General features: G+C 46.0%; 1 protein-coding gene across 1 annotated transcript; it reads right to left on the bottom strand.

Moving 5' to 3' along the window:
* Positions 1 to 467: 467 nt before the first annotated feature.
* Positions 468 to 15,174, bottom strand: rspry1 (ring finger and SPRY domain containing 1). Its single transcript, XM_006641419.3, has 15 exons — positions 14,697 to 15,174; positions 13,430 to 13,927; positions 9,155 to 9,207; positions 7,659 to 7,771; positions 6,918 to 7,044; positions 6,469 to 6,527; positions 5,905 to 5,971; positions 5,323 to 5,454; positions 4,921 to 5,036; positions 4,562 to 4,705; positions 4,068 to 4,179; positions 3,548 to 3,650; positions 3,209 to 3,361; positions 2,703 to 2,807; positions 468 to 2,337 (listed from the first exon to the last, which is right to left on the bottom strand). Exons 2-15 carry the CDS (start codon positions 13,783 to 13,785, stop codon positions 2,241 to 2,243), a joined length of 1,737 nt encoding a protein of 578 aa, XP_006641482.1. The 5' UTR covers positions 13,786 to 13,927; positions 14,697 to 15,174; the 3' UTR covers positions 468 to 2,240.
* Positions 15,175 to 15,955: the final 781 nt, after the last annotated feature.

Genomic DNA, 15,955 nt, shown 5'->3' with positions numbered 1-15,955 from the left:
TGCAGAGCTGAAAAACTACACCCAACACCTACACTAAATACCAAGTTTCGTACAGTATGGCGTGGTTATTTGCCTTCGGTACGTTATGAAGTAGCTTGTCTGATTAATGTGTCTTAACGCCCAGGGACATCAGAACAACGGGGAAATTTAAAGACCCAGAAGAAGCGTAAAAGCTCCAGAGGATGGAATACTACGGAGGAATTGAAAAAAGACTGAAAAAAAGTGAATTGAAAATTTTTAAAAAGTAAAAAAAAAAAAATACTTGAAAACACTGCATTTGCCAGGGTTGGTCTCTGTCATTTCCGATAAGAGGTTAGCCCATCATGATGTGATGACCAAAAATGACGAAGAACGCGTTTGAAATGGAACATACCAAACCCTTGCACACCATATATCCACATTTGTGACACAAGCGCCCTCTTGAGTTTTTGTTGCATTCCCACTACACAAATTAAAAAGACAAGTCAGACGCTCAAAAAGCATTTATTTTCTTGAAAACCGCTTCTGTACAACATGGGATTTCCTTATTCCATGGTCTTCCTAACAGAACATCATGATCTTATGCCCACTGTGCAGACGTTCTACCGACAGGATCAGTTAACAAAATACAAATTTATCATGATTAAAAAAAAATAAAGCATTTGCCATTAACTGTAATCCAGTTTCCAGGGTTCAAAGCAGCGTAGGAGCCGTTTTTTTCCCCATTCGATAAACCGTTAATGTAACAAATCGTTACTATAAAACACTGTTTTAATCGACAAACCTTTCAGTATAAAAACAAAACAGGAACTTCAGCAAGTAATTTTGATTTCGCTAATCCAACTGCGGAATTCTTATTTAAATGTCAAGTTTAGGGCTCAATGCGATTATCTTCGACGTTCCGCACAGAATTGTTTCCTGCCTAATACAGAACTGAATTTTTAATGCTTTCCATACGCAAACAGAACCTACTTGATAAAATTATCCGCATTAGGAACGGGGGAGTCTTAACGTAAAATCGCTTTAAGTGGTTGTGTTGAGCATATCCTGCAGAAGTTCCTAGGAATGTTGTCTGATGCTTAGTGCACACTCAGTCCTTGAGCCAATACCCGTTAAAAAAAGGAAACATTTCTAAGCCGCAGTTGAAGGAACTTTTGTTTATACCTTCAAGTTTTATTACCAAAAGTATGTTTAACCGGATACAAATATATTTCGGAAGATATATTTGTAGGATACATTTTTTTTTTTTGCAAAGCCATCGTCGGCATGTTAAGAATCACTCCAGAAACGGGTCAAGCAGACGAACGAGAAAGAAAGACCCAGAGACAGAAGTCGCTCTTCCGGGTTTTTGTTAAAATCCCGATCAACCAGACGGAAAACAGCCGTCTCTCTCGGTTACCACCACCTGTATATACATTTTCAATGTGGGATAAATTAAGAAGACATTTTCCTTTTAATTGCTTTTTACTTATTAAAAGACAAAAACGCCCCAATGTTTTAACACTGCTACATCTGCAGCACAGTAAGACCAAGGTTTCTGAAGAGAAGAGTGAGAATGGACTTGTACAGCTAACACACCTCCAAGAGACTCTTTGGATCAGACTACATCTTCACATTAAACCACAGCTGATCACATGATGGGGCCAACCTACTTCTGTTGTTTAATCAGAATAAAGGAGCTAGAGGAAAAAAATATTTAGTGTCGATTCACATGGATCTGCTAATCAATGCTTCTGAAAGCTTCAGTTCCTCTGATCACACTCGCCCAGCATTTCCATTGTTTCTCTGAGGTAATAAAAGTATTTTCAGAGGTGATTCAGCTGTTTGCAGGTGTCCTGCATGTGTTTGCTGTACAAGCTGCAGTCCTCCCACTCTGGTCTTGTAAACCCCAGTCTTGAGGTAACGGCAGGGTCATGGGGTCTCCGACCTTGCCCAGTATTCCTTGGAGTGTCCCTTAAAGGCTACCCCCCCCCCCCCAGTCCTTGCTGGCCATTTCCTTGGAGCTCTCCAGGCCTCTTGAGAGGGATCCATCCCCACCTCCCCGTGCCCTGCAGAGGGGACAGATCGGGCCTGCAGCGAGAGCTGCCCGGGCCAGGCCTCGACGCCGTCGTCCACCGCTCAAGTTAAGACCACAGTTTCAAGGGAAAAGGTGCCGTCAGACGATATGATGTGCCCTGCGCTCTGTACGCAACACGGGCTGGTTCTGGGCACGCCCTGGTCTCAGGCCAGCAACACAGAGAGGGCGTGGGAGAGCTCCAGTGTCAGGACACGTGCGATATGAGTCTCACTCTGCTCTTAATGTCCTGGCGACACAGCGGGCAGGTCTCCAGCAGTAAGGCACACTCCATACACATGCCGCTGAAAGACAGAGCGACAGTGAGAGAGAGCCAGGGATCCAGCACACAGACTTGAATAAATTTAACAAAGCATTTTTACACATAAGTAGATAACCTCTTCACTGTTTCTGAATGTTTTGCAGTTTCAGAAGGAAGTGCCAAGGACCCTTTAGATGCCCTTTAATCCTGCAGAAGTGATCATGCATGGATATCATTCTCCCACCAACACAGCAAACAATCTTTGCACAGACGTTCCATTAATAAAGGCTGTTTTGGCTGTCTGGGCTCGTGTTCTCAGTCATACAACTGTGATGAAGTGAGTGTGAATGAACTGCTTCGCTAGGTGCACGAAAGAGCTACCCAGCGCTTCCTGTATCTAAAGCTTACCTGTGACCACATGGCCTGAGCTCCGTGTCGGCCATCTGATCGCAGCACAGGGTGCAGCAGTTGTCTCTGATGCTCACTTGCTTTAGCAGAGCCAGGCGTCGGTGTCTTTAAAAACAGGATCACAATTGTCAATTGATGCAGGTAAATCAACACTTTTTGAATTGCAGCATACTGGTTTATACAATGAAACAAGACTGAAATCATATTCTAGGCATTAACTTGGTATCAAATTATATTGCTATTTGGAATCTTCAACAGATTGCTCACACATTTTTCAGTTATAATGGCTGTGTAAAGGCAGTTATATTAATAAAGGTACATCGAAACAGTCAAGTTACACATTGCTTCTCTTTAATGCAATCTTAGAGCTGTTAACAAGAATAAGTTCCATCTCCAGCTTCATGCTAGGATCAATGGTTTGACTCAAGCCTAAACACGAAAGAAACACACCAGTTGACTGACGCGCGTTAACCTGTCTGAAAACCCTTCAGCACAGAAAGCTTCACCTTGGCAAGATGATCTTCTCATCGGACGCCAGAGAGGCGTAGTCATTGAAAGTGCTGAACTTCACAGGAGGCTGGTGTCTGAAGGGCTTCGCTCCGAAGTTGAACTCACACTGCTGGTACGACATAAAGCTAGCCGCTGCGAAAAAGCCAGATCTGAGAGACGACGAGGAAGAATCAGTCATCAGGTTTCTTGTTTAAAGTCGGACCTGTAGAATTTCACCGGTACCGTTGTGACATTCCTAACTGGAAAACGAACCTCTCCATCCTCCAGAGCGCCCCATTATTGTAATTAACTCACACATTTGTTTACAACTTCCTTTTTTTACTGCCAGTACTCACGTGGCCGATGAGAAGACTTGTTTCTCTGGGGGAAGCTGGTTGCCGTTTAAGTAGAAAACCATCTGTTTCTTAATTAGGTCCAGCAGAAATCCTATCGTGTCACCTGAAGGACACAGGAAAGAGAAGAATAAGATCTGGCTTAGGAGGGCATGATCAGCTGACGCCTCTGTGCATCACCTGACATCTTGATTCTTTTCAGCTGAAGCTGTAACTATGAAGTGGGCTTATAGAGCACATCAATGCATCTCTTAGGTAACTGAGGACAGATATTGAATTGAAAAGCCCAAGAGAAGCTTTGCCATTGAAAAGCACGAGCCAGGCTTGGTTGTGTAAACCAGGGCACCATATCAACAAGCAGCAAGAGGGCTGTTTAGGTCTTTACCAACAGGACCCTTGGTGTCTGGAGCAAGCAGATTCCCCGAGATCCTCCAGGAAAAGCCTAGAAGACACTCCTAGCACTAGCGGCTAGCAGCCGCCTCTCCCCCGCCAGTGCTGACGGACATGCGGCGGGGCTCCTCACCTTCCTTCCAGCAGGGGTGCGAGTGGGGTTTACTCCGGGCATTGTACCAGATGAGCTGCCGGCAGCCATCGTACGCGCAAGAGTACTCATCGTCGCCTATCCCATAGCCCTCCTGGAACACACACAGAGCCATGAGGGTCAGGCCCACAGGGGCGAAACCTGCCTGGAGCTTCACACACCGCCTTCCACACACACACGCTACACTCACAGACACCGGAAGCATGCAAGCACTCCAGCTCTTAGCAAACAGAAGCACAGGAAATTAACGCACCAAGTGTTTGCGTAAACATTAGTTCAAATATTTTTATAATTATCTTTATCCTTAGTAACATAACATTTTATGTTATTGGAAGCTGCAGAGTCACTGGGGTGTAAGCTTTACTCCCTTGACTGTTCAGTGTCCGTTTTTCATGAACTTGCAAGTTTAAGAAGAACTCAGAGGGGAAGTAAAAAAAAGTATATATAGCAGCACTACAATGCCTTCTGACACTTACATGGTTCAGGAATTTACTGTCTTTTGTGGCCCAGCCAATCTGCATTACTCCTGAAGTAATGACGGTCACTTCATAGTACCAGACGCCCGAGTCCACGCAGAACGTGCAGCGGACACTCTCGAAGGAGGAGGCGTCACAGCGCGCCTGAGACCAGAAGAACGAGAGGGAGAATTGGACACAGTTGTCCCCCCTTAGAATTCAAACATTCTAGATGTCTGAAAGCACAGTAAATCGCACCGCTTCCTCAGTAGTTTACAAGACAATGCCTATAAAACCAAAGCGAGGAGTGGTGTTCTTGTTTGATTGGCAGGGATTGTACCAGGGAAGGATCAAGGGCCAGAAACATCAAAAGCCCCTACCTCCAGCCCGCTGGGAGAGATTTTGAGATACTCGCTGACATCGTTGCTGTTCAACATGGCGTTAATATTGTTCAGGTTGACCTTCTCATAGGTGAACTGCCGGCCCTCTTTCAGAACTGTGGAAAACAGCAGCAGCACTGTCAGAACAATGTGTAACTTCTAGCTTTAAGCAGCACCTAAAAATGACCCAGCAGATCTAAAAACACCACCCATGGATTTCAAGGGGTGAGTCATTTCCTATTAGGTGCCAGCTTCAACTTCTACACCTGCATTTCCTTCCAAATGGTTTTAGTTCTAAATAAATCATTTACCACTAGCTCCAATTCTGTCTTTCCTGAATCCCCGTGGAATAAATTTGTGTAAACCCAACACGAAACTGCCCGGGCCGTCGGTGAACCTTACAAAGATTGTCCAAACTCCACTGCGCGCAGAATCCGACCTGACGCTTGAGGAAGTCGGTGTGGTTTGCCCAGGTCTCCAGAACCATCAGCCGGTCACTGATGCACGAATCGGAGACGGTCAGTTTGTTCTCACCTGGGGGATTAAAACACAAGGGACGTGTGTCTAGAAGAGCCCAGGACTATGGGCCCAATCTGACCTGTCTTCACACAAATGCACTGTGAAGGACAAAACGAGAACAAAACCTGATTTCTCAGGAGCAAAGAATCCCCTTAAGATGAAAAAGATTACTGAAACAACGTTTTCTTTACAGATAAGTGGGAAAAAAAAACTGTTGTAAAGAATGCAGATGGCCTTAAATTAAACAAGCACGACTAACACTACAAAACAAACTAACTGAAACAGATGCATGCTTAATGAATGCTTATGTTAAACCTTAACTTTACTATAGTACTTTCTCAGCTGGAGTACTGTGGAACAGAGACTATCATTATCATACACGTCTGTCTGTTGGAAACAGTTACCTCAAACCTTTACTATGCCTTTAGCATGAGAAGAGGTTAATGGGAGCAGAGTGAGACTTACTCGTCTGTGAAAACTTTTCAAGAGCAATGAGTGCAAACAGCATGACGGTGGGGTGAGCCTCTGAACTCTGAAACAGAAGAAACTCAGAGCGTCAGTGTCCCATCACCCACTACCAATGTACTGGCATCGAAACGGAGCAAGCTGCGTCGCCTGTTTTCCCCAGAGACAAGCAGCCCACTGCAACACCTCTAAATAATCTGGAAGACAATTACTGCTATATAGATGTCCTGTAAATATTAGTGGACTGAGGGAAGACGGCAAGTTACCAAAAATTAATACTGCATATGGTTGGCATTAATGCTGGCCACCTTTATCTAAAGTGACTAAGTTCAGAAGAACATGCCGACTGCCACTCTTGCAGATGACTGACTGTTCAATAAGCTCAGAGGTGGTCTCCCTGGCCAGGGACTATACACAAGCAAACAATACTTATTGCACTTCACAAAATAATAGCTAAGCTGGTTTCGGACACAGGGTGCAAAGGCAGGTGCCTGTAGCTTGCAAACACGGTCAGCTACAAGCTTTCAAAGCCCCTGATTGGCCCAGGGCTGTTACAGGACCCACCAGGCTCTCCAACAGGTACTCCAGAGTCCCAGGGCTCAGAAGACCAATACTAGCTGGACCTGGAAGGCAGCAAGAAAAAACACTGTTGGTCTCAAAACAAGAAGCTGTCAAATTCTGAGCTGGACATTCAAAGTTTACTTTCATAATGGCAAGTTTCTGAACCACTCTGAAACAAAGTTTAAAACAGCTTCTTAAAAAAACTGCATAAAGGCACATCTTGACTGCTCGCATTGTGTTCCTGGGCTTGGAGATCCACATGGAGATCAGCACCTTTCTGCTTCCCAAGCATGACTGTCAGCTCGCTGGCAGGGGAGTGACACGCATTCTTATGTCACTGTCTTAACGTGGCCCTTGGTTCCACGCCAAGCCAAGCTCCTGCAGGGAATCTGGAAGGAGGCTGCTCTCGGGGACACCACAGCACAGCACACAGTGCTTTCCCTCTCCTTTACCTGCCAGTTTCTCCGCCAGGCACCCCAGGACAGCCGTGGTGTTGCGGTGTTTGGCAGGGATGGCAGCGTCCTGGCGTGCTGCTGAGCCACTCAGATTAAGCATCTCTGAAAGCTTTTGTAACGCGTCCTGCAGAAAAAGAACTTTTAAACAGCTGTTCCACTTAAAATATATTACACAAAGAAGACTAGGGATTTGCAAGTACGTGCTTTGATAATTTACACAAACTGTGCTTTAGGCAAAATAAAACACTCAGATCTACGTGAAATGTTTCCTCACAGGGTTATGAAAGCAAATGGTGCGCAACCAAACCTTTTAGTTTTACTGCTGGCACCATTATGTACTATGAGGACAAATGGTCTCCTGGGGCTCTGCATCCCAGTGCGAGACAGAACTGGAGAGAACCACGGAGCTCTGCACTGAGCATGCTTTTGTGCACCGAGTTCTATATGAACATGCTCTGCCCCGTCAAGTCAAAATAAAAACGCAGCAGTAACAAAATCAAAAATACTGATTACCATTTGGCACACTAGGTCTTCATCTCCTCAAAACTTCTCAATTGTGAAGCCACAACAAAAATCTAGTGCTCAAAGAACAAATTATTTTGGCAGCACTTTGTTACTTGAACACACTGTGGCAGAGAGACAAGTACAACTGGAAAGAAAAACAATTCACGCTTTGTGGTACCGGGGTATCGGGGCTCCTGCCCCAAATTGCATCAGCCTCACATGGGCATAACTCACTTTGGTTGGCAGGGGGCATTCATCAAGCAACAGGGTAATAACAGCTGGTCCCAGAGGGTCCTCCAGGGGAATCACCCTGATCAGAGACTGGACCACTTCCAGCCAGCCATCGTCTGTTGGGGAGAGAGAGCACAGGGACTGTCAGGGGCCTGAAGCCCTCCTACACCACGTTCTGCACTCACAGAAGCGCCGGGCCGGCAGCCTGAGCCAGGAGGCCATAAAGAAAAAGCAGTGCGATGTGGACATGGGCTGACTGGCTGGGTGCTGGGCTAAACAGTGCTGTTAGCAGTTAGGGCTCGATGACTGCAGTGGGTTTTATTACAGCTATAATTTTGAAGTACAAGCAGATCTAGCCTTAGACAGATAAGGCCAAGTGGACCGTTTATTTGTTAGGTTACCTACTGGTACTAAAACCATACTGATCCGGTAAAAGGGTTCAGTCACCAGTCACACGCAAAGAGCACTGTGTTGATGCTAATAAAATTACTACCCACACCACCTAACCCTTTCTGTTTAACTATTTAATGTCTGCCTTTCACATGAAAATCTCCTAATTAAAATGCACTTAAGTTGCTTTGGCCAATGGTGATCACAATAGCCTAACAGGGTTGGGGAATAACAGTTCATCAGTCTGCAAGCGATTACAGTACAAAGACCCAGCACGGATGTGCAGGTCCACCATTGACCAGCAGCTGCTTCTATTCCAGGCTGAGCCCATGCCTCTTAGCATGCGTTTAAAACAAGCCTCTAGGTACAACACATACGTACACATCTTCCAAAGTCTTATTAAAACACAGCAGCTGTTGAGGAGGCAATGTGTTGCAAAGCACTGAAGGCTCAAAATACAGAGCTTAATTTTGTTCATGCTTTAGTAATGAATATCATTTAGGTAATTAGGGATTAGGATGCCTAATTCACCTGCATATAGAAAAGCCCACATGTGCATCACAGATCTCCAGCCAGATACAGGCAGTTTGTGTACTGTACACAGTGCACTGCCCTGGAACTATGCTAAGCTCTTATATCTTATCTTTCCCATGTAGAAATAAAATGCCTTTGGAGTCAGGACACAACTGTATTATATTACCATGTTTGCAGATGTGGAGATAAGGACAATACTGCCCAATAAAAAGGCAATATTCGTCTTAAATTAAACTATTGCACTGGTGTGAAATACAGCACATGGAAAAGAGCCCTTTACCCCTGCAGGAAATAGAAAAACAATAACAAAAAAACACACGTCCCATACAAAGGTCAACCTGCTCCTGGGCATCGTTAACACTGTTCTAGTGAAGTGGTTTTAGCCTTTTTTTCCCTTCATAGTAAATGCAGAGAGTGTCTTTCAGAAGATACGACCTTGAAACCCAGAACCAAGGACTAAATTATGGAAGGATTTTGTAAACTCAGCCCCATCCCTCTCCACTCGGTTGCTTCTCAGTTGTAACGAGAATGAGACTTCTAGCAATCAGATTTGATCGCTGCCAAATACCAGTTACCTGTCTCTGCCATCTCATGCAGGGTGATCATTGAATATGGTGGTTCCTGGTCACTGCAACACAAGAGGAACAAAAACAACAATCAACAGCCAGTATAAATAACAACACTTCTCAGTATACTTATTTCCCTGCTCTCCCTGTGTGTGATTGCAGGGTCTGTAGCTGAGAGCCAAGACAAACAACTGCCGATTCCAAATTGAATATGACAAAAAGTAACTGACTATTCTACTTTTAAATAACCTTCATAAAGAAGTGGAATATTTTAGAAAAGAAGGCTCGAAAACTAACCTCGGGATCGATGACTACCATAAAGCAAGTGTTGCCAGCTATGTGGTTATTACATTGGCTCCATCTTAAATGGGGCAAATCCATTAGTCACTCTTGCACATTCATTTGTCAAAAGAGTCTCCGCAGGATCTCTTTCCCTGAAGATTCGTTAGTAGGTTTAGTGCTCATTTAAAGTGGCTCATTTACCGGATTAAACAAAAACAAAGGAATTTGCATATAATGCCCTCCCTGATTTATAATGAAACATTAAACTGTGAATTTCAGTCTACGCAGATATATAAAATTGATACTCTCGACATGCAGGTTTTAATAGGCCTCTTTTAACTCACACCTGAGGGCGAAGGAGAAGTTAATAAATAAAATGTTCAAGGTAACCAAATAACTAGATTTATTGAAGGGGATCTTTTGACCTTCAGGAGAGGAGCAGACCAATCCTGCTCATACAGCTGTACATTTGAGACACAGTAAGAGACATTTCTGTACACTGAACCGAGGGCTACAGGAGCCTGGAATAAGCTACACATCATCAAAACCACGATACCCTAGCTTCCTTCAGACAAACAGCAGGACGCAGTGTCTGGAGAGCCTAGATTCCCGTGGAAGGTCCTCAGACACATGAGGAAACAAATGAGCTGGACTAGTGGAAGGGCCTCCTCTCCTTAAACTCTCCCGCTCCCAGGATCACATAATGAAACAACAGGAAAGAGGTCATTGCTTAGAATGAATGGACAGGCTAAATGCTAGCAGATGCATCAGTCAACCTTGTTCATTTAAACGATGATCAGAGTGTGCAAGAGACTTCCCAAGGGCCTTCGCCACCATGAAGAAAACTGTCTAAACAGCAGTTTTTTTTTACATAACTGACAACAGTCTGAACCTGATCCAAACTCCGACACAGGTTCTAGCGAGCTGTATTTCTCAGCTCAATTATCTGTGTGCAAACTGCAGTGCATACTGTGTTGTACCAAGCTCCAGAGGGCATGACGCTACAGAATTTGATCTCGGTTGACAGAAGGAGGGGAAAAAAAAAAAAAACGTATTAAAGAAACATGAAGATCACACAAGCAACAGCCTGTCTGTGGAGGCCAAACATTTCAAATGAGAGAAAAGGTTCAGGCACGTCAGCCTGACAGCACAGGCAAGTGGAGCACCAAGTCCTCCACAAACCAAGAGACTCCGATCCCAGATCCCGTCCCAGGTTTGACAGCACCAAGGGGGCCAGGAACCAGCAGGATGGGGCTAGTACACCGCAGGCTGCCCCCACAATAATTGCACCCCCTTTCACAGCTCAGGGCCGCTGCTCGACCTGACACATGGGAAGGAATAACTTGCCAAGTTAGAGATCTTAATTTACTTTTGAAACGCAATGGTTAAAGGGCGACCTTTCAACACACTGAAGAGTTTAAAACGGTTAAGGAGTTCAAACTAATCCTCTTAGGTCAACTAAGGATTCCATTGTGTAAAAAAACAGCAGGCCTTGTGGGTCTCAAGCCCAGGACTTACCGGCCTGCAGCAGCAGAGGTCCAGTACCTTGTTCAAGGACACAACAGCAGTGTCCGAACTGGTACCTTGCAACCAATACCTGCCAATCCAATGAGTCCAAAGCTCTAGCCTCTACTGTGGCTTTCCCCAAACACAAATCATGCCATAACCGCAAAGAAGTGACACATATAACACAAACTACATCACTATTTCATGCAATGCTTATTTAAAGCATGGCTTCCAAATGCCTTTACCCCAGTGCCAAATGTGCTGTGCCTTTCTTTTCTTCCAATACACTCTAAATAATTCCAAACTACAGCCGTTACTTAACCTACTCCTACAAACTGTCTAGTAAGCACCTTTAAATCCTTACTACACAGAATGGTTTTAAATAAACAATGAAAACACTGAAGTTTCCCGTTACAGTGAAGTCGCTGACAGCTGAGCGTGCCGCTGGAAAGGGCCCATGGCTTGGCTTGTGATGAGCTCTGCACTCCTGACTGCCTGTGCATATGGCGTGTGAATGAAAGGACCTATTCAATCTCTACCAAACACAAACATGAAGACAGCAGTTTCACATGTACCGTTACCCACCGGGGACATTCAAGACTGACCCAGGGATGACAACGGGTGTCCAGGCTCTCCACACACTGCAAGAAGCCCCTGAGTACCGACGCAGAAGTAGGCCAGGCCATCAAGCCGGAAGCAAAAGGATGCAAAACACTAACAAAGACAACTGAATACCAATAAGCCCCAGCCAGCTGCAACACAACAACTCCCAGATCTGATCCCAGACGCCAACACCCCAGACTGTTCATTCTCAAGCACTATCTTTTACCAGCAGGTCTTACTGCAGCCATAAAAGTATAAGGCTGAGTCTGAGATCTTTCAGTTTCGAACAGCTGCGGTGATCTGCAGATATTGTTCTTCTGGAGCAGGGATTTTCAGCCTGGTCCTTTAGGGCCGGTATCTGCGGGTTTGCAGTCCAGCTGACCTCTTAATGATCCAAATCAGCTTAATTTGCTTAAGTGGCTTAGCCAGCTCTTCAGGTACTGCTGCTTTGAAGAGACCTAGTAAACCTGCAGATACACATGCCTTCCAGGAGTAAGGAGTAACACTGTTACAGAGGGACACACAGCTCAAGTCCACTGTTCAGGTGCAAGGTCTCAGCCTTTTGTAATTTATCAAACTTATTTGAATAACATACCCCCTTGTCTTTATCTTTGCTCCTCAATTTACTTTTACATGCTCCATCTTTTCAATCTCTAATGTGTTGATCTATGTTTATGTTGTATACAATTCTACAACAATGTAATTTCGGTGGGTAGCTGCGTCAGCATGCGTAGGCTGCAAAGGAACAAGTAATAGGTTTATTCCATGCTGAAAAGAGAAGAAAGAAAACGCAACATTTCGGCCTTCTTCAGGCTCCATGGCCAAAACGTTGTGTTTTCTTTCTTCTCTTTTCAGCATGGAATAAACCTATTACTTGTTCCTTTGCAATGTAATTTGATTTCATTTACAAACAAAACTGAAACAGAACACTAATTAGGAGTTTACGACTTGTAATTACCCAACCAGCAGGAGAGCCAGACAGAACTAGTCAGCATGCAATATTCCATCATGTCTTGGTAAAACTCCAAAGCATTTTTTTTCTGGGGAGGGGAAAGACTCAAATGGGGCAGAGCAGTGGCACTGTGGCTAATGATCTGCGCCTGTGGCTGGAAGTTTGCCGGTTCAAATCCCACGGCCGGCAGAGGAATCCTACTCTGTTGGGCCCCTGAGCAAGGCCCCTAACCCCAACTGCTCCAGGGGCGCTGTACAATGGCTGACAATGCGCTCTGACCCCCAGCTTCTCTCCCCTTCTGTGTGTCTGTCTCTATGGAGAGCAGGTTGGGGAATGCGAAAAGACAAATTCCTAATGCAAGAAAATGTAAATGGCCAATAAAGTGATCTTATCTTAAATGTCTTTTAAAGAACACAAGGAACATGATTACAAAGCAGAGTAATACCCACTGTGGGGGGCAGTGCATCCCTAACCCACTCCTGGTGCCTGCTGGTGGTCGTTCCCACTGAGCTCTCAATTAAACTACTAGCTTTCTGAACGAGAGCAGGAGACCTGCAGCTCTTTCAGTGCCTCAGAAATGTGTTCTACCAAGCGCTGCAACCGTTCCAGAGCCGAACACAAAAGAAAAAACCCCATCCCACAGAGAGGTCAGCTGGCAGGAAACCAGACGGACACCAGGGGTCACAGGAGCAGAGTTTAGGAACCAGGCACTGGGACAGGCCTCTACAACTCAAGAGGCCCCACAAAGAGCCAGGCTGGTCCCATGAGGGCCTAAACAGAACGGTGGTGCCCTCCCCTGCCACGTGATGCCATCTTTAACTGAACGCTTGACACGCCGCCTCATCAGAGGACTCAATATTCGTGAAACCCACTGCGATGACCCTTCGGTTTCTCTTCCACCTCGGCACCTGGCGGGACGCCCCGCCGCACAGCCAGCTTACTTGTCCACCAGCGTCCTGATCACAGCCAGGGTGTCCAGGACCAGCCCGTCCACGTTCTGCTTCTTCCTCCGGGGCTCGTGGGGCCCGCGCCCGCGGCGGGGCGGCCTGACCGGGTCTCGGGGGCGGCTGCGGGCCTCGGGCTCGGCGCCGGCACCGCGGTGGTCCGCCTGCCGCAGCGGCCCGCGGGGCGCCGCGCCGTCCTCCACGTCGCTCTCCTCCCTGCACACGCAGCTGTTGCCCATGGCGACGGCCGTGGACGTTTCCCAAAGTCTTCGAAGGTGCAGCTCAAGGGTTAGCAGCAGACCCTGGGCAAGGCTCCTGCTGGCACAGAATACAAGCCAGGCAGCTACGATCATTGAGAGAGTTTGGGGAGCCCTCCCTGGGCGATCCGGCGGGGCGCGTCAACCATGGCGTGGCGATCGGTCTGCAGCGGGCCAGCGAGCCCAGCGACGGCAGAATCAAGCATCGTCCACCGATCTCCCCATGGGCCGTCCAAACCTGCACCCCCCCAGGGGGAGAGAGAAAAGAGAAACGGCAAGATGAGGGTGCAGGCTTTGCAGAGAGGGGAGGCTCCAGTTCGTACTGAAGCCCCTACAGACGTTATTCCAGGGAGCTTTCCAAGGAACTGTTCCAGCCCGACATGTCGATGAAAACAGGAACACCAGTGTCCATGCATGTGGGACACGAGCGGAGGGAGAGATCTAACTCCTGCACCACCAAGCTCTCCCAGTCAAGGGTTTTTGGCCTTGCTGGTCCAGTAGCAGCTCCAGCCCTTGTCTTCTGTGTTGAACCAGCCATCCTGTATATTGTAATACAATGACCCTCCCCCCAGAAACACACACAACAACAACAATAATAATAGATCACCTGTACAATAACGTTGCCGTTCAAGAGAATGATTACAAGGAAGCAACCTCAAGAGAGGCAGGCTGCTACACGATAACTTGCTTGGTTATTACGTAAGAAACGAGGAATTCTCTTTTACGTCTTAGTCACCGGGACACGCACAAATATGTAGTTTCAATTAAAAGCACGAGTCTAGAATGCTACAATACAGGAAAGCTACGATGTCACTTAAAAGAAAGCACAATGACGTTATGTAGTAACTCCTGGGTAGCAGATGTGTTGAACAATTACGAGAGACACAAAAGGCTACCTCGTTAAATCTAAGTTAATATAACTGATACAAAAAACAGCCTCGCCAATGCATTATGAACGCCCCAGGTAAGAGTCCCCACAAGGTGCCGTGGTCAACACCCACACTTACCCGGAAAAGAGCTCAAATCCCCGGCAAGCGCTTCCTACTCTACAGCGATGATGCTTTTCCGAAACAGGCCTCCCCCAGGAGAGGCAGATGGGAAGTCCTGGCAAGTTTATCCGACACCGGCAGCGGATGGTACAGCTTAAGATTTTCTTTCTGTAATTGAGTTTTTTTTTTCGTCCGGAATTCGACAGCAGTTTCCTGTCCTTTTGCCTGGTGTTTGGTTTCACAACCGCGACAGCAGCACAACACCGAGGCCCCCAACACGGCGCGGCCCCGGCTCGCCCGTCCCCTCCCGGCTCTGGAGTCAGGCGGTGCGCGGTGATGTCAGCCCTGGGCCTGAGCTCGGCGTGACGCGCTAGATTCCCCTCCGAGGGCCGGGGAGGCTCCTCCTAGCAACACGACAGATCCTACAACGCCATCCCGAAATCCCTCCTCATCTCGAAAAACCTCCGTTTACAAGCGTTGCTAGGAAAACTCTCCGTCGCCGTGGCGTTTCCAAACTCCGCTGATGCTATTAAATAAGAGAAAATGCTTACGTTGTAAAATGATTATTCGTTTTAGTATATTTTAACATATGTTTTCAATTCAAGGGTCTTAATTGACACGATTAACACTACAGACAAAATTATATATAAATAAAATTATTTTGTATGCCATAACATTATTTCAAAAGGATTGGAATAACTGAAGAAAACTCGAAAGTTTTATTCTTTGTTAAAAAAATCAGAATACAAATAAAATCAATTCAGGCTCAATATGTGTTTTTTAACATAAGTATCAATAAATTCATTTTCTAAACTTTTCCGTTTCCCTAAATAAGTATGCTGTCACACTTCGGTGTCCCCACTGATTCATGGGTTAGTTTGTGCTTCCTTTGTCCCCAGAGAACTGCAGAGAATCACAGAAACAACCCCGGAAGAGTCATATTTCACTTCTTTACCCAGAGAGTGGTGGGAGTGTGCAACAAAACTGGTTGTTATTATTATGTTTTTAATGTGTGGTTATTATTATGTTTGTAATGTACTGTCTACATTGTGTGGTGTTGTCTGCTGCACTGTGTATGTCCTGAGAGATCAGCGCATATACATGTGTATATGTAGTTCAAGTAGGGAGCTGCGTCAGCATGCGTAGGCTGTAAAGGAACAAGTAAAGGTTTATTCCGTGCTGAAAAGAAACACGTTTCGGCTGTGGAGCCTTCTTCAGGTCACCCTTTTCTTGTTAATGTGTGCAAATGACAATAAACTCCCCTATTCCCCTATTCT

The sequence above is a fragment of the Lepisosteus oculatus genome, chromosome 20, assembly GCF_040954835.1.
Source record: "Lepisosteus oculatus isolate fLepOcu1 chromosome 20, fLepOcu1.hap2, whole genome shotgun sequence".
Taxonomy (NCBI): domain Eukaryota; kingdom Metazoa; phylum Chordata; class Actinopteri; order Semionotiformes; family Lepisosteidae; genus Lepisosteus; species Lepisosteus oculatus.
Note: the sequence above shows the minus strand (reverse complement) of the source record. Positions and strands in the feature narration are given on the sequence as shown.